Source organism: Poromitra crassiceps, assembly GCF_964638095.1.
Source record: "Poromitra crassiceps genome assembly, chromosome: 11".
Lineage (NCBI taxonomy): Eukaryota > Metazoa > Chordata > Actinopteri > Beryciformes > Melamphaidae > Poromitra > Poromitra crassiceps.
The window spans coordinates 18346676-18373163 of record NC_139643.1 but is presented as its reverse complement, the minus strand read 5'-3'; the positions used below and the strand labels follow the sequence as shown (position 1 = coordinate 18373163).

Sequence of the window (26488 nt, the reverse complement as noted above, 5' to 3'; positions counted from 1 at the left end):
ACACAGCTACTGTATTTTCCAAGCTGGACCTCCGTAATGCCTACCACCTCGTCCGCATTAAGGAGGGAGATGAGTGGAAGACGGCCTTTAACACATTCACTGCCAACAGTTTTTCCAATACAGTAGGTAGCTTCTGCCAAGGTTTTTTTTGAGGATTCTGGCTCATCTTTCAAGAGCCGAGGATTATTTTCTGCTAGGACTTTGTGAACACAAAATATCTCAAAAGAACTAATAGAATGTGTGCTTTCTCTGTCTAAAAGAGTTAGCTTTTATCATGTTCTGTTATGTAGGCATTAGCAGTTGAATACAGCATGGTTTCAGCGTCTGAGAAGGAAATCTGAGATAAATGCCTTTTTGTGAAATTCGATAGAACAGGCAGAACAGTCACTTTAACCATTTATTTTTGGCATCAGTGAGACATCAGACATCTAAACAATAGTTCTGAACAGTAATTTCCTCCAAAATAACAGCACCCCCACCCCCCTCTCCTTCAAACTCCTCCCTCCGTGGGTGTGTCTCTGGTGGCTGCAGCGTGTGTCACAGGCGAGTCTCTGCTGCCTGGCTCCTGGCGGCCGCTCGTCGGGCGAGTCTGGATCGGGCTCGTTCGTTTCTGGGTTTTCGGTTGTGAGCTGGGATGAAGCTGCGTGCGATTCTGGGCTTTCTGCTGTGTGTTTCAAAGTGTGTTGCACCCAGAGTCTATTTTTGGAATCCCCCACCGTTGTGCGCCAGCTCCCAGCGCGAAAGCGTTTTCGCCAGACCATTTTCATGAGAATGGTTTCCTCACGCTTTTTCCTGCTGTTTTTGCTCTGCTTTCTCTAGTCTGGAGAGCACTGTCGCCACTTAGTGGGTCGGTAAAATAGGTTATACACATTCAATAGCTCCCATATTTTTTTTGACGAGTTAACTCGTCGACGGCAGTCAACCGTTGTTGTTTTTTTGACGAGTTAACTCGTCGACGGCAGTGAACGTGTTAATACACCTTGTAACGACGCATTATGTAATAACTGCACATTATGTAATAAAATGCCAAAATGTAATAACATCTCACTTTCAATATGTAATAACGGCGCATTATGTAATAAAATGCGCAATATGTAATAAATCGCCTCAACGCAATATGTAATAGCGTTTGACGCATTTTGTAATAAATTTATTACATATTGCGCAGATTATTACATATTGCGGGGGTTGCACTTTTTTCTGGTTGGAAATGTAATAAGTGGCCGCATTATGTAACAAAATTAGAAAATGCACTGACTTTGTCATGGGGGGGGGGGGGGGGAGTAGGCTAATAAACATATTATGTGTCAAAACCAGTCAAGCAACTATATAGTTATTTTAGGCTACTTTATTTGATGTTATGGTAATTATTTTACTTATTGACTGTTCTACGTTAATGAGATACTGTGTTATACGGTGTTATGTTATGCTATTGTGTTATGTGGATATTTCATGCCTGAGTGCGAGCAACTATCTTGTCCCAATTTCCCCCCGGGGTGCATCAGTCCGGTAAAACCCGACTTGCATTTCAGTTCTGGCCTTTACAAGTGATAAACCCTCCTGGTTTGGCGTTTTACTGCGCAAAAGCGCAAAGTGCAGCACTTGCATACACGGAAATGATGTGGTTATGTTTTCGGTGCCGTCTGTCTGCCGAGGCCAGAAAGACGACAGACAGAAAAGCATCAAGCTCCTGCTGCTACTCATGAGAAGAAGAGGTCAGGCTATATCGATAAAACACATTTCTTGGATGATTGCATCATAGCCTTTGTTTTTGTTTGTTTTATTGCTGTTTAAATGTTATTTCTGAACGTAAATTCAAACCTGAACCGAATTAATTAATTAACAAGTGGTGAGGCTCTCCTCACTAACTTTGCACTTTAAGCACAGACAGCAGTGCATAATTATTTTGAAATAAACGTCAACAAAAATTATTTTAAAATTAAAAATTTGTTTGCTATAAATATTTTATGTATGTAAAAAATGATTAAATTGATCATTTTTCAATAGTTACATTTTGACTGGGTTTGTAAATATTCTATAAGGCCGGAATAGAGAGCGAGAGAGCGAGAGCGAGAGAGAGAGAGAGAGAGAGAGAGAGACTGTCCCCGGCTGGAGCTGTCCCCGAAAATGTCCCCGATTTTGGTCACAAAGTCAAATAATAATACTGGCAAGAAACTCGATAACAGAGCATTTGCGGCACCACAACGTGCCGTGGTTTTCCCAGGACCCAGCCGCCCGCAACTGAAGCGGCCCCAGAGGTGACGAATGAGAGGCGGCGTCTGCTTGCTGCTTTTGCTACCGTCCTTGTTTACCGGACCCCATTCAGCGGGTTATCCATCCCAGTTGTTTTGAATAATTAATTTGCAGAGAAGTCAGTAACGTTTGTATGTACACCAAACTCCATTGAAAAAAATGTCAGTTTTTAACATGATTGGCGATGGATCATTGTTATCTAGTCATTAGCCTACTCCCTAAATTGGCCTTCAGCCATCAAAACTTTGATAACCCCTGGTTTAAATTAACACAATTAATTGAATTGAAACCTTTATTTATCCCCGAGGGGAGATTCAGGCGTCTAAAAACAGCAACAGCAGCAGGGGTTAAAAATACAGAGCAGACAGAAAATAGTAGGAGATAAATAAAAACAGATAAAAACAATACAATTTAAAAAAATAAGTTATGTGCAAAGTCCGTGTTTTGTAAAGTGCAGGGCCATGGCCAATTACGGTCATATTTATCTCTAGATTACAATTTTAATCATTAAAATTGCCTTTTAGTATTAACTCATTGAGTGCCAGCCACTTTTGGAGAACGGACGCTCCCAGTGCCAGAGTTTCAGAGCGTTTTCAGTGATTTCTCGAGGCCCACAGAATATTGTGTGATATTACTATGTAAACACCGAACATGCACAAAGAACGATGAGACTCTATTGTATCAGCAGCAAAAAAAAGTTTATTGATATCATTTTCCGTTCTTTAGTTATCAGCCGGAGAAGATAGGTCAAAAACAGAAAAAATTGGCGTTTCCATCTAGAAGCTGAGATATTGAGCCTTTTGTGAAATATAGCATTTCAAGCAAATCACTGACTCTGAAGCTAATATTTTCTGACCTGAAACATCTGAACAGTAATTTCCTTCAATATAACAGCACCCCCACCCCCCCCCTCTACTGCAAACTCCTCCTCCGTGGGTGTGTCTCTGGTGGCTCTGCTCGCTCTGAGTGCTGCTTGTGTCAGGCGAGTCTCTGCTGCCTGGATGGCGGCCGCTCGTCGGGGCAGTCTGGATCGGGCTCGCTCGTTTCTGGGGTTTCGGTTGTGAGCTGGGATGAAGCTGCGTCCAAATCTGGGCTTTCTGCTGTCCTGCGTGCCCCACCCCCCTCCTCCTCCTCCGTGGGAGTGTCTCTGGGGCTCTGCTGCGTTTGCTCTCGCTCTGCTTTTGCTCTGTCTGCACTGAAAAGTGCGCTGCATCCCCCCGCTTTTTCACAGCCTGTCGCCGGCTCCCAGCTGAGAATAATGTAACTTTTCAGAAAGACGCTGGTGTCGGCAACTAAATCATATGGAGGGGCTATCGCAACGGAGACGGAGGGGCTCAATTGTGGCAGGCAGCAGATTGACTGCTGTTCACAGGCACAGCTAACGTTATGCTTCATGCATATCGATGCAATTTCCGTTTTCTCCTGGCCTTTCTCTAATCTGGAGAGCACTGTCGCCACCTAATGGGTCAGTAAAATAGGTTATACACATTCAACATGCCCCAAAATTTTACAGGAGATGGATCTGGCTTTGATCCACGTCCCACCGTCAAAAAACGCAATTGACGACTTTAGTCGTCATTGGCACTCAACGTTACTAAAGCAATTGACGACTAAAGTCGTCATTGGCACTCAATGAGTTAACATGATTTTTTTAATTATTTTGTCAGCATTTAATATTAAAATAGCAGTTAATATGGTCATGTGGCCATTGAATACTTGAAACTGGTGAGCGACACCCTAAACTCAAGGAAAGTGTTTACTGAGGTAATAAATCACTACTTTAATGTTTTTGTTTTGTGTAAATAAATTATCCACCAGTTGGTGATGTTAAAGAGAGAAGTTGTCCCTCTCTATGTTCCTGCCACTCTACACAATACACCAGTATTTCCTATGAATACTGGTCTAATTTGTGGTCAAATGTGCCAGATAACTAGTAACCATTGTAAACTGCTTCTTTTTCAATTGTTTCAAAATCACAAAGTTCTTCATAGATCTAGCCTCTTACTTTTGCTCTCAAAGTGCACCAGATTGATGCATTTTACTGTAAAATGTACACAATTTTCACTGCTGTGAAATAAATTGGAGCGGCCGAATAACAGAATTGTGCAGCCAAAAAACCCGTGCGTAATATCAGACAATTCATAAACGTCTCTGCAATCCTCAACTCTTAATGGATTTCCTATGTTTAAATGGCCCTGGCCTGTAATCTATGGATTGAGGCAGTAAATGCGGCTATGTCAACCACGCTTCTATGACTTGTAAAGGCCAGAACTGAAATGCAAGTCGGGGGGAAATTGGGACAAGATAGTTGCTCGCACTCAGGCATGAAATATCCACATAACACAATAGCATAACATAACACCGTATCACACAGTATCTCCTTAACGTAGAACAGTCAATAAGTAAAATAATTACCATAACATCAAATAAAGTAGCCTAAAATAACAACTATATATAGTTGCTTGACTGGTTTTGACACATGTTTATTAGCCTACTCCCCCCCCCCATGACAAAGTCAGTGCATTTTCTAATTTTGTTACATTTCCAACCAGAAAAAAGTGCAACCCCCGCAATATGTAATAATCTGCGCAATATGTAATAACTGTATTACAAAATGCGTCAAACGCTATTAGGTTACATATTGCGTTGAGGCGATTTCCTGGGTTTCGCTAACTTTTATAGGAGGTTTATTCATAACTACAGTGCTGAAGCAGCCCCCCTCACTCGGCTCACGTCCACCTCTGTTCCTTTCTCCTGGACTCCTGATGCTGACGCTGTTTTTGCTAAGTTTAAACGTCTGTTTACAACTGCACCTGTGTTACACCATCCTGAACCCTCTCTGCAGTTTGTAGTGGAGGTTGATGCCTCTGAGACGGGGGTGGGGGCCGTTCTCTCTCAGCGGGCCCTGAAAGACTCTAGGCTCCACCCATGTGCCTTCTTCTCCTGTACTCTAAACCCTGCGCAGCGCAACTATGATGTTGGGAATCGGGAGCTCTTGGCAGTCGTGTTGGCGCTGGATGAATGGAGGCACTGGCTGGAGGGGGCAGAGCATCCTTTCATAGTATGGACAGATCACAAGAACCTCTCTTACCTCCGCTCTGCCAAACGGCTAAACTCCCGCCAGGCCCGGTTGGCTTTATTTTTAGGGCGCTTCAACTACACCCTCACCTACCGCCCCAGCTCTCGTAACGGGAAGCCAGACGCCCTCTCCCACTTGGCTGAACCTGAGAGGCCAGATCTGGAGCACGAACCCATCCTCCCCCCCTCCTGTGTGGTGGGTGCTGCTACCTGGCAGGTCGAAACCCTGGTCCGTGAGGCTCAGCACGCCCAGTCTGACCCAGGTAATGGTCCACCTAATTGTCTTTTTGTCCCAGATACAGTCAGATCTCAAGTGCTTCAGTGGGGTCACACCTCGAGATTGGCTTGCCATCCAGGGATCCGCCGCACCCTGGACTTCATCCAGCGACGCTTTTGGTGGCCCACCATGTCTGCTGATACTAAGGCCTTCGTCTCCACCTGCTCCGTCTGTGCCCGCAGTAAAGCTTCTCACCAGCCTTTCGCCGGCTTGTTGCAGCCACTGCCCATTCCTCGCCGCCCTTGGTCGCACATAGCAGTGGATTTTGTCACCGGGTTGCCTCCATTAGAAGGTAATACAGTCATCCTTACTATAGTGGATCGTTTCTCTAAGGCTGTGCATTTTGTCCCTCTCCCTAAACTGCCCTCCTCTGCAGAGACTGCTGACCTGCTTGTGTTACACGTTTTTAAGCCCCATGGTCTCCCCCTAGACATTGTATCAGAGGGCCGCAGTTTACCTCAAGGGTCTGGAAGGCTTTCTGTGAGGCCATAGGGGCCACAGCCAGTCTCTCCTCCGGGTACCACCCCCAGTCCAATGGGCAGACTGAGCGGACCAATCAGGACCTGGGTGCGGCTTTAAGATGTGTCACCACTCGCCACTCGTCGGCTTGGAGCAAACAGCTGCCCTGGGTCGAATATGCACACAACTCCCTCACCAGTTCTGCTACCGGTATGTCACCTTTCATGGCCTCTCTGGGCTACCAACCACCCCTTTTTCCCAGTCAGGAGGATGACATTGCCGTCCCCTCGGTCCGGGCTAATCTCCGGCGTTGCCGCACGATTTGGAGAGAGGCTCGGGCAGCTCTTCTGCGAACCGCAGCCCGTAACCAGCGCCTGGCTGACCGTCACCGCACCCCGCCCCTCCCCTACCAGCCCGGTCAGAAGGTATGGTTGTCCTCCCGTGACCTTCCATTAAATATTGAGGCCCACAAATTGGCGCCCCATTTTGTCGGTCCATTTGAGGTGGATAAGATTATTAACCCCACTGCTGTCCGTCTAAAGTTGCCTGCCACTTTGAAGGTTCACCCCACTTTCCATGTGTCTCTACTGAAACCTGTGTCGTCCAGCCCGTTGTGCCCTCCGGCCGAGCCCCCTCCGCCCCCCCGGATCGTTGATGGCGGCCCAGTCTACACCGTAAGGCGGATCCTGGATTCACGCCGCCGTGGTCGTGGTTTTCAGTTTCTGGTCGATTGGGAGGGTTATGGGCCTGAGGAGCGGACCTGGATATCCCGAAGGTTGATATTGGACACTTCCCTGCTAAAGAATTTTTTCAGGGACCATCCCGACAAGCCTGGTAGGACGCCAGGAGGCGTCCGTTAAGGGGGGGGGTGCTGTCAGGAGGCAGCAGGGTGTGTGTTTTGTTTGTCTCTCTCCCTATGTGTTCCCCCTCCCCTGAGTGTTTCTGTACAGTGGGTGGAGTTCTGCACCTGGGCTCTGCAGCACGGCTGGCAGCAATCTTCTAATCATCAGACTCCTGCTTAAATACCCCGGCTCCTCCACCACTCGTCATCAGATTGTTCAGTCACCTACGCTACGTGGAAGCTAGTCCCAGCTCTGAGCTTTAATCTCTTTTGAATATCTCTCGAAGTTTCCTTGTGTTTTCCTGTGGACTGTTTTTGACGCCTGCCTATCCTCCTGTGCTCAGGTCGTATGGTTCCTCTCCCTGCTGTCAGCTGTGAGCAGAGTCCCGGGTTCGTCTCCGTCTTCACCTGCTGTAACTCTCTGCCACTGCCTGCCTGCCTGCCGCTCACTCCAGCCATCTATTTTTTCAATAAACTCTGTTAAACTTGGAGGCTGTCTCTGTGTCTGCTCTTGGGTCCAAAATCCTTAAACTGTAATTTTTTTTACCTCGATTAGGATTAAATTTGAAAAAATGACTGCATGGGCTGCAAATAAAAATATTTTTAAATAAATAATTATGAAAATAAATAAATACATTTTAATACATAAATAAATACACTAATAGGTATTTGGTTTCAAAAGTGCAAAGTCAGAACATGCTGTAGCCTACATTTCTTCCTCCTAAACCAGACCTTTTACAAGAAAAAAAGCAGCAGCATGTGTTTTGACTGTTTTGTGCTTTCCTGTGAAATACAGACAGGACACCTTTCCCTAGTCTTTAGCAGCTTCTTGCTCGCGTTTTGCAGGTTATATCGTTTCCAGCAGGGTTCACTACAGCTCACACAGTTTAACAGTAGAAAACACAGACAGGACAGGACACTTTTCTCTAGCAGCTTCTTGCTCGCGTTTGGCAGGTTAGCAGCAGCAGAGTTCACTACAGTTCACACAGTTTGATTTGATTTGATTTATTTATTTAGACGGGACAATGCAAAATTAATGAACACAATAACCATGGAACAGATAAAAACATCTGGAACATAATAAAAGTGTAAAAATCGCCGGATTTAGCACAAGGCTAGTTTCCATCCGTTGTCCCCGAAACATAAAACACAAAAACAGAATATATAAAACAACAAAACATAGACATCAAAGTGCTTTACACCCATAAGACAAGTATACATGTGCAAAACAGCAAAAAACAAGCAGCAGTAATACACTCAAAAAACACAACAGTATACATTAAAAATAAAAAAATAAAAAAAAGTTCAGAAATTTACCTTATTACCTGTGGCCACAGGACTGGTGGCTTTTCAGCCATTCCTTCAGTGAACCCTTAAAAGTGGCAAGTGAGGGACTTTCCCTTATGGGGACTGGCAGACTGTTCCACGTTTGGCTGCCTTTAACTGAGAGGACGTTCTGACCAAACGTGGTCAGTCTGCGCTGGACCTTGCAGTCGCCTCTAGTTTCAGACCTGGTGCCAAGTCCACTAGTTCTGTTTCTGTGAATGAATTCATTTATGGGCGGGGGAGCTAATCCATGAAGGCATTTGTAGAAAAAACACGCACTCTTTAAGACCTTGATATTCTCAAAGGTCAAAAAGCGGTGTTGTTCCAGAATGTTACAGTGGTGGTATGACAATGGTTTTCTAGCAAATACCTTGATGGCTCTATGGTAAAGTTGTTCAATGGGTTTTATGACAGTGGCACCTGTGAACGACCAGTTTGTGAAACAGTATTCAATGTGGGAGAATATCATGCAGTGAAGATACGATTTTGCTGCATCAGTGGTTAGGAAAGGTCGAATTTGTCTAAAATTAACTAGATTGAAATTAATTGTTCGTTTAACTTTTTTGATGTGTTTCTTGAAGGATAGGTTAGAGTCCAAGATGGCCCCGAGGTACTTGAACTGGGAGACTAGTTCCAGTTCCTCCCCATGATGTCGGCATGTTAGTGTGTGTGTGTGGGTGGGCGTTTGTTTGGTCATCAGCCAAATGAGCCAATCAAACGTGAGTTTGGGGGGGGGGGGGGGGGATTGGACTGGCCCATTCAGTGGTGAAAAACAGGGGTAAATGTAACTTTGAACATAATGCAAACTAATTTCACTCAATAATGGTAGGGTCAATTCTATCCTTGCAAAATATGGGAAGACAATCTAAATTACCTATATAACTGCACTCCAAAGATAATGCAAATAAGGTTGCTTAAAAGTTGGTAGGACAATTTGGACCCCCTGAAATGTTGGTCTTGACATGTCACAACCAACCCTATGCAAATCGACGCGCTTGCTTGCTACTACTCAACTTTACTTCGTTTGTTCATCAAACGATAATGGCAAGGGTTAAATGTGTAGTTAGCTCGTGCATGGCGAAGAAGAGGAGAGAAGCAGAGGAAACGGGCAAAGCGCTTATTTCGCATTGTTTCATAAAAGATTGAGCGCTACCTAGGTAGCTAGCCTAGGTAGCTAGCATTAGCATAGGGCTCCATTAGCTGGGACCTGCGAGTTTGCAGTAGTCATTTCAAAGAGGACTATCAACGTTCTTTTCTAGCCACGGAGACAGCTCAGAGTCGGAAAAGACTGAGGGAAGACTGCTTGCAATAAAAATCTACAGCTCTATGCCGATAGCTGCAATGTACATATTTTATTCTTTTTGATTTCGTTTTAAAATGGTTGATTTTACCTGTCATGTTTTCTTTCCACCGCATTTTTTTACATTAATTAATACACAGGACAAGATGTTACTATCCCTTGTGCCAAAATCCGAGGAAAAACACATTTAGAAGCCCAATCCAGAATAAAACAAGCTAACAGGCTAACAAACTAATAAACAAGACACAAATCACCAGTTACCTACCCTAGCCAACAGCAGTATGAAACATGTCATTGGGGTTTTCAAGTGGGCACCTTCCTTCACCGACGTTTCGTTAAGTTAGGCCCACGACACCTCAAGAAGGCTTAACGGTGTAATCCAGCGTCCTGGAAACACCCCCCTCCATGCTACCACCGCACAACTGCATATTACCTCACTATCTAAGCCTAGCTATCCAGGTCGGTTCGGTATGACATTCCTGACTACACCACCACTGTCAATGATTCAGCCCTGTTAATGCGGACCGTTAATCATGACCAACAACAAACAATCCCTAACTACACCACCACTGTCAATGATTCAGCCCTGTTGATGCGGACCGTTAATCATGACCAACAACAAACAATCCCTAACTACACCACCACCGTCAATGATTCAGCCCTGTTGATGCGGACCGTTAATCATGACCAACAACAAACAATCAATCTGACCTTAGCGAGCTCCCCAGCTAGCATGTTTCCTCCTTATCCACAGCCATTCACTTGCTCGTTCTGCTGCCTGAGACATGTTGCTAACCGCAAGTTTCAGGCTCCGTCCCCGAATGCCCAACTCAGTTAGTAAGGCAATAACGGACTTTGCCACAAAACCACGGCAGCCCACCTCTACAGGCCGCACTCGAGCCCTCCAACCTCGCTGCTCTGCCTCTGCTGCCATTTCAGCATACCTAGCTTTCTTGCGCTCATAAGCCTCCTCAACTCGATCTTCCCACGGGACTGTGAGTTCGATAAAATAAACTCTCTTCTCTACCTCAGACCACAGTAACAAGTCCGGACGTAGCCGGGTGCTAACTATATATGCTGGGATGACTAGCTGTTCATTCAAGTCAACCCTCATTTCCCAGGCTCCACCTACACTTAGCTGCCCTAACTTGTGCCTGACCTTAATTGGTCTAATCTTTTCTCCCTCACGTACAAATCTGATCTGTCTAGTCTCTTTGCTAGCAACTAGAGAATTTACTTCTAGCCGCTTTTCCTCAACTGCAGCTGCCAAACATTTCAACACCTGGTTGTGACGCCAGGTGTATCGCCCCTGGGAAAGACTGACCTTACACCCTGACAGTATATGCCTCAATGTACATACACTAGAACACAACGGGCAGGCACCATCCTCGCCCAACCACTGATTTAAGTTCTGGGGAGATGGCAGCACATCATAAGTAGCCCCTAGAATAAATCTAATTCTGCTGGCCTCCATGCTCCACAACTCTCTCCACTTCAACTTTCTCTTCTCTACACTCTCCCAGTTCACCCACTGCCCTTGCTTTGCCTGCGACACTGCCTTAGTACATCTTACTGCCTCCTCTTGCCTATGTACTTCTTCAACTACCATCTTCCTCTTTTCTATTACTGATGCCTTGTTCCACACAGGTTTCCCTATGCACAACCCTAAGCCTCCACGCCCATGCTGCACCTGACCTATGATATCCCTGTGTCTAAGAGCTGACTGTGCTTGCTGTACTGCCTCCTTTGGGTTCCACTTCCTCCCTGTTTTAACTGTGGGCGCTACACTCCTAACCACTGGATCCTTTGACTGAGTCAGAGTCATTTCCAGTCTAACCTTAGCACACTTGAACTCCTCTGTCAGGCTAGATAATGGCAATTCCAATATGCCTTTCCCATATAAGGCTACACTGCTTAGGCAGCGTGGGACTCCGAGCCATTTTCTAATGAATGAGTTAATCATCCTTTCTAGCTTTTCTACCTTTGAAAGGGGAACCTCATACACTGTCAGTGGCCACATCAACCGAGGCAACAATCCAAACTGCAAACACCACAACTTTAACTTTCCTGGGAGCCCTGACTTGTCTATACTTGAAATACCTTGAATCATTTCCTGCCTCACCTCCTCAAACTGTCCCTTATCACTGAGACTTGCATCATACCATCTTCCCAAACTCTTGACTGGTTTCTCTAACACTGTAGGCACCACCTCATCATTTATAACAAACTTCTTACCTACTACCCTCCCTTTAATGATTGAAATACTCCTGGACTTACTTGGCTTCACTTTCATTCTAGCCCACTGCAGATTACTATTTAACTTATCCAACAATCTGCTAGTACATGGAGCGGTTGACGTCATAGTCGTCATGTCATCCATGTATGCCCTAATTGGAGGGAGCCGCAGCCCTCCCTGCAGCCTTTCTCCACCCACTACCCATTTTGAAGCCCTAATAATGATCTCCATTGCCATGGTAAAAGCTAATGGGGAAATTGTACACCCTGCCATAATGCCTATCTCCAGCTGCTGCCAAGCTGTAGTGTACTCTGCTGTGGTAAAGCAGAGTTGAATATCTAAGAAGTAGGCTTTAACTAAGCTCTTTATACTACCTGGCACTCTAAAGAAATCAAAGGCCTCCCATAACAGACTATGCGGCACTGACCCGAAAGCATTAGCCAGGTCCAAGAATCTACATGCAGGTCTCTCTTCTCACGCCTAGCTGACTGGATTTGGTGCCAGATCATGCTGGTGTGCTCTAAGCACCCGGAGAAGCCGGGAATTCCAGCCTTTTGCACCGAAGTATCTATTAGCCTATTCTTTTCTAGATAACTAGACAGCCTCTGTGCCACAACACTAAAGAAAACCTTCCCTTCAACATTAAGTAGACTGATAGGTCTAAACTGACTTATCTCTAACGAGTCCCTTTCTTTAGGAATGAAGATTCCCCCTGCTCTACGCCACGCCTTAGGAATAACCTGCTTCTTCCAGACTACCTTCATCAGCTTCCATAGAAACTGCAACACATCTGGAGCACTCTTATACAGCCGGTAGGGGACTCCATTAGGACCCGGGGCTGAAGAGGCCCTTGCACGTCTCACTACTTCTTGAACTTCTTTCCACCTTGGTGGGCTATCATCACACTGGCTCTCTATTTCACCAATAGGTGGAATATCAGCTGGGACTGTCATCTCTCTAAACCTTTCCCTATCTTTGTGAACCTCCTCCAAATATTCCTCAAGCTTCTGCTTAGGTACCATAAGGCTACCATTCTTTTCCTTACTAAACAATGACTTCACAAATCTAAATGGATCCTTATAGAATGCTATTCTAGCTCTCTCTTTCTTTTTCCTATTTTTCCTAATGCTCTCTGCTCTTCTTAAAACTGCCAACCGATCCCTCACATCTGACTGCAAGCAATCAATGCCTTCCTTCTCAACCTCTGTAGCTTTCCTCCACTGCCTCTTAAGCTGTCTTCTCTCCTGGATAAGTCTATCTATCTCTTGTTGGCGCCTAGATTTAACTACCTCACCCTCTAGTTTCTTCCTTTTCTCAAAGACGCCAAACCTTTCCTTACCATAATCATAAATACAATCTCCCATTTTATCCAACTTACTCTCAGCAGTTCCTTTAAGCTTCTCTAACATCCTAACCAAATCACTATTGATATCTTCCCACTTCCTACTTTCCGCTGCACCTGGCCACTTAACTCTAGGCTTCTGACCGCTAATCTTCTCCCTTTTTGGCTGGCTGGCCTCTCTGCTTTCCTCGGTGCTAGGACCTGCCTCAACATCAGGGGTGCTGATGTCCTGCGAGCTGTGGGTTACTTCCTGTCGCTGGACTTCACCCGACTGACTTGATAAACTTCTTAAGAAATAATTATCAATGCGGGGTCCCTGTGTTCCCTCTACCAAGCACCTCTTCCTGCCTTGATGGATTCTAAGGCCCCTCAAAGTTGTTACCTTCTGCCAGCCACACAAGCAAACCTGACGCTTCTTTCCATCTACATCTGAACTAGTGGCTTCCACTGACATGTTTTCCCTACTCATAGTCAAGTCCGTTCCAGAGTCAATAACCGTGTCAACCATAGGTGAGTCATCTTCCGCCCCCGCTCTCGCAGACTCTAGGGGTGTTTTTTCATAATTCTGTTTCGTAGCAAGTTTGGGTGTAACCAATGGCCTATTGGCCTTGGCTACTGCCACAATGAGCAGCTAACCCATTGCAGCCCCGATGGGGTCTAATCCCTCCTGTCAGCTGTCTTTCCATGCTGTCACTAGGTCTTTCCCTAGTTGTCAGCTGCACTATTCACAACAGTCACTAGCCTAAGCTAGCTTTAGTATTAATTAATACACAGGACAAGATGTTACTATCCCTTGTGCCAAAATCCGAGGAAAAACACATTTAGAAGCCCAATCCAGAATAAAACAAGCTAACAGGCTAACAAACTAATAAACAAGACACAAATCACCAGTTACCTACCCTAGCCAACAGCAGTATGAAACATGTCATTGGGGTTTTCAAGTGGGCACCTTCCTTCACCGACGTTTCGTTAAGTTAGGCCCACGACACCTCAAGAAGGCTTAACGGTGTAATCCAGCGTCCTGGAAACACCCCCCTCCATGCTACCACCGCACAACTGCATATTACCTCACTATCTAAGCCTAGCTATCCAGGTCGGTTCGGTATGACATTCCTGACTACACCACCACTGTCAATGATTCAGCCCTGTTAATGCGGACCGTTAATCATGACCAACAACAAACAATCCCTAACTACACCACCACTGTCAATGATTCAGCCCTGTTGATGCGGACCGTTAAAATGGTTGATTTTACCTGTCATGTTTTCTTTCCACCGCATTTTTTTACATATTATAGGTTGGTGTGAAAATCAACAGCTCTGCATCCAATGTGTTTATACTTTGTTTTTACAACAGTAAAAAGTTCACGTTTCTTTGGTTAACACAGTAGTACTGATGCAGGTGCAGAAAGAATAGATGCCAGCAATAACTGCTCAAAGACCTCAAAGAATCTACTGCATCTAATGTAAATATCAACCTATTCGCTAGAGCTTTTACAACCCCATACCGGCATGACTGATTATAGTGGCAAATAACCAAAGCAGCATATATTTGAAATTTTAATACAGGTTCTGACAATATATAAACACTATGTAAAATATAATAAGATGTAGCCTACAGAAAATGAAAATGTATGTCTAGCAAATTCTAAGATTTCGAAAATGTTCTTCTATGTCATGGATTGTTTGCTGGAAGCCATGGTATTGTTTATCAGGTGAAGGGTACATGGATTGCCTGCACAACACGTTGGCAAAACAATACGACGACGATGCCTCCCTCTCTCGCACTGTAGAACCCACTGGAGGAAATGTCGATAGGCTATCAGGCGACACTGTCAGCAAAAAAACAAAGAAAAAACAGTATTAGAACGGCAAGCCTATTTTCAGTGTAACGTTTGACTTACATACAAATGTTCTGCTAAATATTATTATGCAAAAAACGATTGGTTATCATCATAATCTACTGCTAGCTATCAGGACTAACTTTACACAGACACCAAAACAGTATAGTAACGTATTGTTACACGTATCGTTGTATCGCTATGAAAAACATAATCACATAATTATTTAATTTATTCCCAGATGCCACTATTCTAAGACCAAAACAGTATAGTAATGTATTACACGTTCTGCTATTACAGTACTTACTCGATGCTGCTGGCCTTTGCTGTCTCTTCTAGTTTATTTTCCGTCTCCTCACAAAAGTTTCTAAAACCCAACGATCCATGGTCCAAAACTTTGATGCAACGTTACACATCCCTCTCGTTCCTCTGCATATTCTGCGACTTCTTCAAGAAGAAATTGGCCTCTCGCTGTAGCAGAGTGATCCATCGGAGCACATTTGCTGCAGCGGCACAATGCAGGATTTGTCCCCGGGACGGGCAGCCTCGGGGCCGGGCTGTGGTTTGTCTCCGGCGGCCTGTTCAACTGCCTCTCCTTCCATACGACGCAATTCCTCTGCACTGTAGTCTGGCTCATATGGCGTTCAGTAGCCCTGAATGTCAGAGTTTATTAGCACACTTTGGAAATCGTCTTCATCCATATCAAACTCTTCAATTTCACCAGGAATATTTCTTCAGTCATGGTTGAGCCATGGTGAGCTAGTTAGCTCCAGACCGATGCGGGGAGAAAAGATGGCTGACGGAGTGTTTTGATTTTGGAGCTGTGGAGGCGTGTGGAGTCCCCCTAGAGGCGGCACACACACAAAAGAGTTGTAGTTCTAATCGACAGCATTTCCGCATGTGTAACGCGCGGCCGTGACGCGGTCGTGACGTTAAACGCGTCAGAGCGGTGCTGTGTCGGTTCCATGTCGCTGTTCCGACCTCTCGCTGTTCCGACCTCCCCTCTCCCAGCCCCCATGCCTAAACCTAACCTCCCCCAGACCCTAACCCAAAACCTAACCTCTCCCACCCCCACGCCTAAACCTAACCTCCCCCAGACCCTAACCCAAAACCTAACCTCTCCCACCCCCCATGCCTAAACCTAAGGTCGGCATTGCGAGTGGTCGGCATAGCGGGTGGACACCGCTGTGTCAATGGGAATGAAAAGGCAGTACAGCCAAGAGGGTTTACTGAGGGGAGGTAAAGGCTGCCCGTCTACTCATACTACTGGCATTGTAAGGATACAAATCTGGTTGAAAACCGGTAAAGCCATCCTTTAAGTCTACCCACATAACAAGTTGTCTGTGGGCACCAAAGAGCAGCATTTAAAACATCTTTGAGCTTTGGTGTCGCATATTGTACGGTATTATGAGCTTCATTCCAAAATGGCAACCTATTTATTTTGGTGAAATTTTGTGAAACACATCTCTCAATATTTCAGAAGCACAGATGATTCAAATCTCGAAAGCAGAACTATTTACTAAGCAGTGGACTTAACTTCCTGCCAGAAAACATTTTGTAGGAACAGGAAACGCTTATTTCCAAAGGATGTAAATATAATTTTGTAATGAAACTCTCTGGGCAAGGACACGTACCAGGTGGTTGGACCAATACATCCAGGAGTGTGTGCTCCATTGGTCTTGGTCTCCTCCGTGCTGTGTAATAAAGGCAAAATATGTTAAACTCTTCATAAGCATTATGTTTATATTTTATTATTTTACAGTTCAGTCAAACAATATATTAGTTGAGAGAAGACTAGTGTTGTATTTTGCACCTACCAAATGATCTTCTCCTCAGCAATACAGCCAATCCACATAGAAGCCACATAATGATGGTCAAAGAAGCACCAACGCCACCTGCGATGATAGGTCCAGTGTTGTCAGTCTGAGCAGGGCGATCTAAAACACAGGAACAGTCACATCAGTCGCAGCACCTGGGTTAAAGGTTGTGTGTATTAGTGACATTGTTTAATCGCTGCATCACTACTGTGGGACACAAGTTTTCCAGGTAAAAACAATTGACTTAGAAAATAATTGCTACTTTGCGTTCCTACACATCAGTTTAGTTGTCATTTAGTTTGTTTGGTCCTAAAACATAGACATGTTTTTAAAACACAAAAACATAAAACACAAACACACATCTATAGGTGCACCTCACGCTCACACATCTCGCATCAAACACACAGTCACTTACACCCCATTTACACCTGCTTTTTAAATGTGACCTGTATCCGGATACGTTATGTGGATATTATCTGGGTAAGGGAAAATGCGTGCTAATTCAAGGTGTAAACGCATCGTGATCAAAATGTGATCAGATCTGCCAGACCACATTTGGGGGTAGTCTGGCTCACACTACGTTTACATGCACACAACAATATCAATCCAGTTGCATTTTCCAAATTTGGCCTTTTTCCGAATTTCGCATTTTCCGATTAAGACGTGGGTTATTCCAGTATTCTTCAGGTTTTAGGATCCTTTGATCATGTATACAGCGCATTCGGAATATGGTTTTTACTGCAGTTTGAGGCATGTTGCCTGTTTGCAGTCAGCTGATGTGTGCTAGAAAGCACTAGAAGAGGCGATATAATCATATAATCCATCATCTCTGGCATGCGAAAAGAAAAGCCCACATTTCTGATCGGGAGGAGATGAGAAACATCGATTTAAAGAGAGAGATATTTAAAGAGGGAGTGGTGTCCACGGAAGTCCAAAATGCTTGCGAGCCTGCAAGGTAATAAAGTAGGCTACTAGCCTACTTTTTATGAAAGACTTGGATGTGCAAATATCGCAACGCCAAACTTTCCAGCAGCAAGCTCATGAAATGGACCAGAATAGCGCTGCTCTGTTTATTCTCAACACAAAAACTCCTGCCTGCATCCCCCCCCCCCCCCTCATGTGTCGGGGAGGGCGAGCTACGGCTGCATGCAAACGGGAATATTAGTGGATTATTCATTTTAGTCGGAATATTGTCATTTTCCGAATATGGGCAAAAACAGGAATATTGTGTGCATGTAAATGTAGTCATTGTGTTCCGATCTCTTTCACCCAATTTAGGTTTTTAAATGCTACTGTACCATTATCCAGATAACTTCTCGGGATACAGGTCGCATTTAAAAACCACGTGTAAATGGGGTGTTATAGAAGCGGCTGCACCGCTTACTAAAAATAAATCTATTTTGGAAGTTGAGAATCAGTTCAGAATCAATAGACCCTTTTCACGGGGGCCATTTTGTGTCGAAAAGGCAGGGTAAGCAAAACACTAATGAGGGTTTCCAACTTCCATGTTTGGAAGATGGAAACCATCATTACTGTTTTGCTTGCACCTGTGTTTACTAGGGCTGCACCATATGAGGAAAAGCTGCGATGTGCGATAACACTGTTCAATATTGCGGTGACGATATGACCTGCGATAAATAAAAAAATGCTATAAACAAAAGTATTAATGGGTAGGGGTGCTCCGATCTGGCTAAGCCACGATCCGATCCGATTCCGATTCCTGGGGTCACGATCCGATTCCAGAATCGATTCTCGATTCCAGAATGTAGAATCGATTCTCAATTATGTAGTTTTATATTGCAATAACACACAAAGGTAAATCTAAGACAAAAAATTACAAATGTATTAATGCTGAACTTCAAATTCAACTTCTGAAGTATTACAGTGAGGGCCTAAATTCATTTTGCAATATGAGTGTGTTAATTTAAGCATACGTATCAGTAAGTGGCATGGGATTCTCAAAGCCTGTGTTGAGGGTCATACGAACAAAAATGCACTCTTGAAGCTAAAAAAAAATCCAAAACCAACAAGTTAATTATTTACATTTTTACTTCAATGTAGAACAGTCATTTCTTACACATGAGATTACTTTTAGCCTTTTAGTCATAACGATTATTGAAAGATATTCCATATTCCAGACTGAAATGTTATAACAGAAGTGGAGTATTGGCCAGAATTACATGAACATTTGGACACTTATTCAGCCGGTATCTTGCATGTTGCGTTCAGGTGCAATGTAAAAATATATATATATATATATATTTTTTTTTTATTGCGATAACACGTGACTTTTGCGATGTGTTCATCGCGCATTTTCATATCGCGATGATGATGAAAATACGATTAATCGTGCAGCCCTAGTGTTTCCCCTGCCTTTTTGACACAAAATGCCCCCAGTGAAAAGGTAGCCTGGTAAACCAGCCGGTCACGTGAACTCACATTTCATTTTGTTCTGCGGGACCGTCTGGCCTCAAGCGCTTTAGCAGAAACTGCAAAGCAGACAAGCCAATCAGTGACTGCGCTCAGTGTCATGTGATTGACAGCGCAAGTTGGCCAATTAGGGACAGACTGACGTAGTTGATGATACAGGCCGATGCTGTAGCAAACATGGCGGCTTCACTAGCAGTAACGTTAACATTAGCATAAACACAGCCATAAGTTATTGCAGAATTAGTCTCAATAACAACAATTAAACAAGAGTAAGAGTTAGGCACTTGCAGAGTTTCTCGGCGGAAAAAAGTAAGGTAAAGGTTTGTCTAATCGCTTGTGCAACTAGCCTATTTCAGAGATTACACTATTCAATTCCAGTTCCCATCTTTTTTTGCTGCCCCAATCTTTATCCCTTAAATCATGTTGTAATGCTTTGTAGAATTTTTTAATTATTTATTTCTTAAGTTTTTCTTCCTCCCCTCTTATAATGAGCTGTTCAATGTTTGATGGATCCCTTAATATGTTTTCCCATTCCTTGTTTTTCTGGAGATAATGTCTAACTTGTAAAAATGTATAATGGTCTTGGGCAGGTATATTAAATTCCTCACTGAGTTGTTCAAATGATTTTAAAGGTAAAGGTAAAGTCCCACTGATTGTCACACAATGTGTGAAATTTGTTCTCTGCATTTGACCCATCCCCTGGGGGAGCGGTGAGCGGCAGCAGCGCCACGCTCGGGAATCATATGGTGATCTAAACCCCCAAGTCCAACCCTTTGATGCTGAGTGCCAAGCAGGGAGGCAAATAGGTCCCATTTTTATAGTCTTTGGTATGACTCGGCCGGGGATCGAACTCACAACCTCCCAGTCTCAGGGCGGACACTCAAACCACAAGGCCACTGAGCTGGTTAAGACGTTTTCGCTATTCTTCCGACTGGATTTGGCAAAAATCATTTACAGCAGATTCAGCCATAACTCTACTTCGCCAGCTTGCTAATGTTGCTACATGCTTAAAGCAGGACTAAACCCCCCAGATTTCTGGCAGAACGGCATGCTGCTTGATTTGAAAAAACCTATGGGAAAAACCAAGAAATGACGTCTCCTCTTGTCTCACTAATACCAAAGAGCGTGGAAGGAAAGAGACGACACTCCGGCCATTTTTGGAAACAGAATGTGCCTCGCAGTGGTCAGCTGCGGTAGCGCTGGCCCCTATAATCAGCCTCTCTAAACAGTAACTCAATGGGAGAACACTCTAAACTTTGGGGATTCACATCTTTTCCGGGCGTACTGCAAATCTTGATTGAAGTGGTGTAGTGCAGGGATGTAAAACAACAACCATATTGTGGAAAATAAGCAAAATTTTTCGTTTTATTTTTTTCTATTTTTTTCAAGATAAATAGCTAATGAAAAGGACCCGAGGTTCAACTCCCGTTGAGTTACTGTTTAGAGAGGCTGATTATAGGGTCCAGCGCTACCGCAGCTGACCACTGCGAGGTTCTTTTGGCGCTGTCACGTTTCCAAAAATCAAAAATGGCGGAGGCTGCTGGGCGCTGATGTTGCAATGGGGCAATATGGAGCTGCCATTTCTTTCCATAAAAGTTCTTTGCTAATACTCTTTGGCTGTGCTCAGCTCAGGAATTTTTTTCCGGAAATCGACGCCATGACAGTTTTCTCACCGCCTCGAAAATAAGTTATTTGAGAGCTACAATATCTTTATAAATATCAACAACTAGCCAACGCTGGTGGCCTGTATGGAAACAGCGTTGCTCAAAATGGTTGAAAGTGATATCAATTTGGCCATTCAGTGGCAAACTAGAAATTGACTCCATTGACTCCCCATGTGTGTGTATGTAGTGTGTGGAAGTATCGTTAAAAGAGCCTAGTGACGCGAGCCTGGTTACCGCTAGGGCTGTCACTTTTTCCCAAAATAAAATTCGAACGAACTTTAATTGACAAAAATTAGTTTGAACATATCCGAAGTTAATTGGTTAATTTGCCCCCCCCTCCACCACCCCCCCTCGCTGCCGGCCTTTGCGGGAAGCAGCAGCCACCGGCTTAAATGAATGCCAACAACATTATTTCCACACATCATTTTATTTTTTCCTTTAACAGAACATACTTCAATGTATTTATTTTTGTTAATACAACATACTTCAATTTATTATTTTCGTTATTTTTGTTAATACAACATACTTCAATGTATTCGTTTCGTTATTTTCGTTAATACAACATACTTCAATGTAGCCTATTCGTTTCGTTATTTTCGTTAACACAACATAGCCTACTTCAATGTATTTATTTTCGTTAATACAACGAACATACTTCAATTTATTATTTTCGTTTAATACAACATTTGTAACATTCTTCCAGCAATAACTTTTTTAGCTGCTATGTTTATCTGATGAGTAGGCCTATGTTCTTTCCAACACTTCAAGTAGGCTCTAAAGTATCAATCAATGTGCTATAAAACACACAACACAAAGGGCTTTGAAGTAATATAGATATAATTCTTTCCTTATTTTGTTTGACATTTTTTTGCATCACTCCAGCAAACTAATTTCGTGCTTACCCAAAAGTAGCCGATTTATTTCATATTATTTGTTACAAACACAAGTCTGTTGACATTTTCTGGATCGAGTGCAGCTCTCTTTTTATTTACGATATTACCTGCCGTCGAGAACACCCGCTCAGAGCGGACAGACGTTCCAGGCACGCACAGGTATTTACGTGCCAGCTTTGCGAGTTGCGGGTATATATGCACTCTCTATCTCTCCACCAAATAAGTGGGTTTCGGTCTGCATCGAGAGGAGGCTCCTTCTTGAACGATCGCATCTCCTGCACCCCGCGTTCCCCTTGCTCATCGTCCTCCTGCCGGGAGTCACCCTCGGCCTCGCCCGATTTGTACAAGTCCCCAAAAAGGCTTCCCATCGCATCCAGGGCATCTTTGTTTCTCCCCCGTGCTGCTTGAGGTGGAGAATCGTCTTCGTCTTCCTCTCCCTCAATTTCGCTCAGCTCTCGTAATATACTATTACCGACTACATTTCTCTTTCCAGGTGAAAGATGGACTAAGCGCGAGAACCGGGGGTCCAGGAAAGCCGCTTTATTGAGAAGCATCCACTCGCTGGTCGTCTCTTTGTAGCGTGGTTGAAGATTTTCCGACATCTTGCCTGTGAAAATAATAATGAAATAAATTTAGCTCTATATCACAGGCCTTTTTTTTTTTTTTACGATGTTTCTAATCTTGTTCATTTTGAGATAGGCTATCAGTATTTTATTCGTCTTGGAAAATACGCATTGTTGTAATGTAATAAGGCATTGACTTATAAATGTAATAATAATTAAAAATGATAAGAAATAAAAGTCAAATAGCTACTCACTTCTCACTTCTTTGATAGCTGGTTTGTGTGATGGGTCAACAGTCTTCAGCTCAGATAGCATCACGTGCTGGAGAGGGAGGACAGCAGATGCGGTGGGATAGGACTCTGTGGAGAGGGCCTTAGTTGCGGTTTTAAAAGGATGCAGTATATCTTTGAGTTGATCAACCACAGTCCACTCAGTTGAGCTGAGTTCCAGATGAGACAACTTCTTTTCAAAAATGATGGCTGCCACTGGTAATTGCTGTTCAGACGCACGACATATCATGTCATAGGTGGTATTCCATCTGGTGACACAGTCATTTATGAGTTTGTTTTTGGGACATTGAAATTGTTCCTGCTTTTCTTCTAGCAGGCATGTGTGTGCTGGAGACCTTCCAAAATGAGCTGCAGTTTGCTTAAGTCTGGAAAGCGCTGTATCAACTGCTCTCACTTCAAGTCCCTTGCGCACGGCCAGGTTTAGCGTGTGGGCCATAAACGGTACATGGATGAACCCCAAGTTGTGTATGGCGTTGATGTAGTTCGCAGCATTGTCTGCGGCAACAGCTACAACCACTTCATGAGAGATGCCAAAGTGATCCAGTGTGCTGCTGATGCTGTCGGCAACATGGTCTGCATCGTGGCTTCCTTTCAACTCCTTAGTAGAGAGAACACAATTTTCAGCTTCCCACTTGTCTGAAATCCAGTGAGCTGTGACGGTCACATAACTATGTGTGGCCAGCGACGTCCACCCATCTGTGGTAAGAGAGAGTGTTTTTATGTCCTTGAGTATGGTCTTCACATTTTCCCGTGTAGTGTCGTACAGTTTCACTATGCACTTTGTGATTGTGGCACGACACGGGATTTTATACCGAGGCTCAAGTTCCTCCATGAGTCCCCGAAAACCTGCTCCCTCAACAACACTAACTGGCCGCATGTCTTTGCAATCTTCTCTGTGATCGCCTTTTTACGACCTTCTGCCAACACCCCTGAAGACGAGTAGTAGGCAGTGAGACGGGGTTGCACCGGTTCCACACTTGCAGGTCCATCTCCGCTTGCCGCTTGTGTGAGTAGTTCTGCTGCCTGAGTCGGGTGACTCACTTGCAGGTGTTGCCGCAGATTTGATGTCGTGCTCATGTAAATCAGCTGTCTTTTACAAAGTCGACACACAGCCTTATCTCTGTTTGTTTTGCCATCTACGGTGTAAAATCCAAAATGTTTCCACACACTGCTCCTAAAATGAGTAGGTGTTGTGATTGTCCGGCGTGTCCGCTCCTGGCTTTCTTCCTCTGCATCTTCGTCCGCCTCCATTTTGTCTTGTCTCTCTCATCAAACCGCATCAAACGGATCAAACAGCATGTCATGTCATGTCAGGTGGTCCGCATAGGTCAAGCTGTTAGAGCGGAGCGCCCTCTGTTGGATCATCAATGAATAATATAAAAAATAATCCCCAACGCCAAAAAAACAATGTTTTATTTTTATTTTTATATATAATAATTCGAACTAGAGCCCGACCTTATCGGCCGATATCAGCATTTTCAGATATATCGGTATCGGCGTGCACGTTTGCCGACGGACGCCGATATAACCACTTTTTTTAGAGACCATAAAATGTATTAAACAATGCTGTGGGTGTCTACTAGCATTGTTTGTCCAGCAGAGGGTGCACTGACTCCATTACTGACTGTAGCAAATGTAGTGACGAGGGGTGTGTGCTCTCCTCAGCAGAGCATGAACCGAAGCGGTGCGGCACAGATGCACTGAGATAGCCGCAGCTCAGCTGATTACAAAGACCTCACGGTAAGTTAACATTAGTTTGTGAAATACATGCTGGAACAATGACCCCATCATTAATTTCCCCTTTCAATAATGTTGCCCCATGTGCCTGAAAACCGCCATGTCACTCAGTTTATCACAAAGCACTTGTAGTTTGTCAGCAGCCCATTGAAAGGCATGCTAACGTTAGCTAAGCCTCCCGCAAGGTAACACGCATCAGGGCAAATTAAATGCAGGCTGCAGCCCATCAGATAACATTGCCAGGATAGTCTGTTGTGTGTTGATAATGATTTCACGCTACCTTACCGTACCATGCATTGCAGGAAAGTAGCGTTAGATATACGTCCCCATTATTTACTCTCCATGAAAACGAGCGTAATTCATAGCTACTTAACGTTAAATGCCTTGTCAGTGGATGTGTACATGTTTTCACATGCTGATGGCTTCTTACCAAAAACACGTTAGTTTTTTTGTCCACAATAAATAAGATTATCGATGTGTGAGTTGTGTTTGTTTTGAGCATGTATTCACATGAAACTGTTTTGTTCAGTACGTCCTCAAAGCAAATAATTCCAGTCGTATTTATTTAGTTTACCACCGTCGCCCCTGAATCTGTATAGCGAATAACATGGCTGACGCTGCAGACTGTCCTGAATCGGTCTCATGAGTTGTGACTGTTAACGTTATACAGTAGTAAATTAGATACGTGTGAGTAGCGCTCCGTTTGTTTTGAGCATGTTTTCATTCATATGAAACTGTTTTGTTCAGTACGCCCTCAAACCGAACAATTTCAGTCATTGCATTACAAAGTTTTCTACCGTCGCCCTGGCCCTGAATCTGTATAGCAAATAACACGGCTGATGCGGTTATCAAAATGTCACAACAACCGAGTTGTGACCATAAAGTAAACCTTATACACAAACATTAGCAGCCAAATATTGCTGAAGATGACATGTTTTGAAATTAACAAGAAAAAATGAAGAAAACAACTTTTATTTTTTATTTTTTTGACCAATCCATTGAAATACAGGCCCTAAATATAAATAGGAAAATCAAATAATTAAGATTAAGCTATTTTGAATAGTACAGAATAGAACAGAACACATGCACTGGAAACTAGTTTGGTTCCAGCTCAAATATAATATATAATTCAGTTAGAAATGACCATTTTTATTTATGTATATATTTATTTTTTACAGATGGCTCAAGGTGGAAAAAGCATGGTGTGGGAACACTTCACCAAGGACGTATCTGGAAAATGATCCCAGGTCAAAGCAAATTGACAAGTTGATCATGGAAATGATCGCTACTGATACCCTGCCTTATGCAGTTGTGGAGGGTTCTGGCTTTAAAAGATTAATGGCCAAGGTAGAGCCCAGATACCCTTTGAAAACGGAGAAGTATTTCCGCACTGAGAAAATGCACCAAATTTACTCTCAAGTTGTAGCAAAAATAAGCCAACTTCTCTCTGTGGAAAATGCAGGACACAGCATTTCCTTTACCACTGACTGTTGGTCTGGATCTAATGAATCGCTAATGAGCTTGACTGCTCATTTCATCGACAAGAACTGGAATAGAGTGATGCTTGTGTTGAATGTGAGGGCCATGGAGGGGTCCCACACAGGGGACTATATCAAGCAGCTCTTCCTGTCCATGCTTCATGAATGGAACATCGACACCCAGCGTGTCCTCCTGGTGCTAAGGGACAGCGGTGCAAACATGATAAAAGGAATGAAGCTTGCAGAGCTGCCTGACCTGAGCTGCAGTGCTCATACACTTCAACTGGTCATCACTGAAGGCCTCAACTCCCAGAGGGTGGTGGGGGATCTACTGGCCAGACTAAAAAAAATAGCCACACACTTTAACCACTCAGTTCTTGCACAGCAACGGCTCTCGGTCATACAGAAGGAGGTTGGTGTCCCTACACATTCCATAATCCAGGCTGTGCCAACCAGGTGGAACTCCACACTACACATGCTTCAGAGGATGGTGGAACAAAAGAGAGCAATCACAGTCTATTCAACTGATCATGGGCATTTTACATGTCCAACTGCGGAAGAGTGGGATGTAGCAGCCAACCTGGTGGAGACCCTGACACCACTGGAAGAGATAACGAAAGAGATGAGCAAATCAGACTCCTCTGCCTCCTGCATTATACCCTCT

At 44.0% G+C, this 26488-nt stretch overlaps 1 protein-coding gene across 1 annotated transcript in view; it reads right to left on the bottom strand.

The window, feature by feature from the left end:
- Positions 1-26488, bottom strand: part of LOC310785524 (H-2 class I histocompatibility antigen, Q10 alpha chain-like) — a 66821-nt gene that overhangs the window by 19589 nt on the left and 20744 nt on the right. The window contains exons 5-6 of the mRNA XM_083646643.1: positions 16770-16889; positions 16587-16646 (exon numbers count right to left, since the gene is read on the bottom strand). Of these exons, the coding sequence (XP_083502769.1) occupies positions 16587-16646; positions 16770-16889 (180 nt within the window). The remainder of the gene's footprint in view (positions 1-16586; positions 16647-16769; positions 16890-26488) is intronic.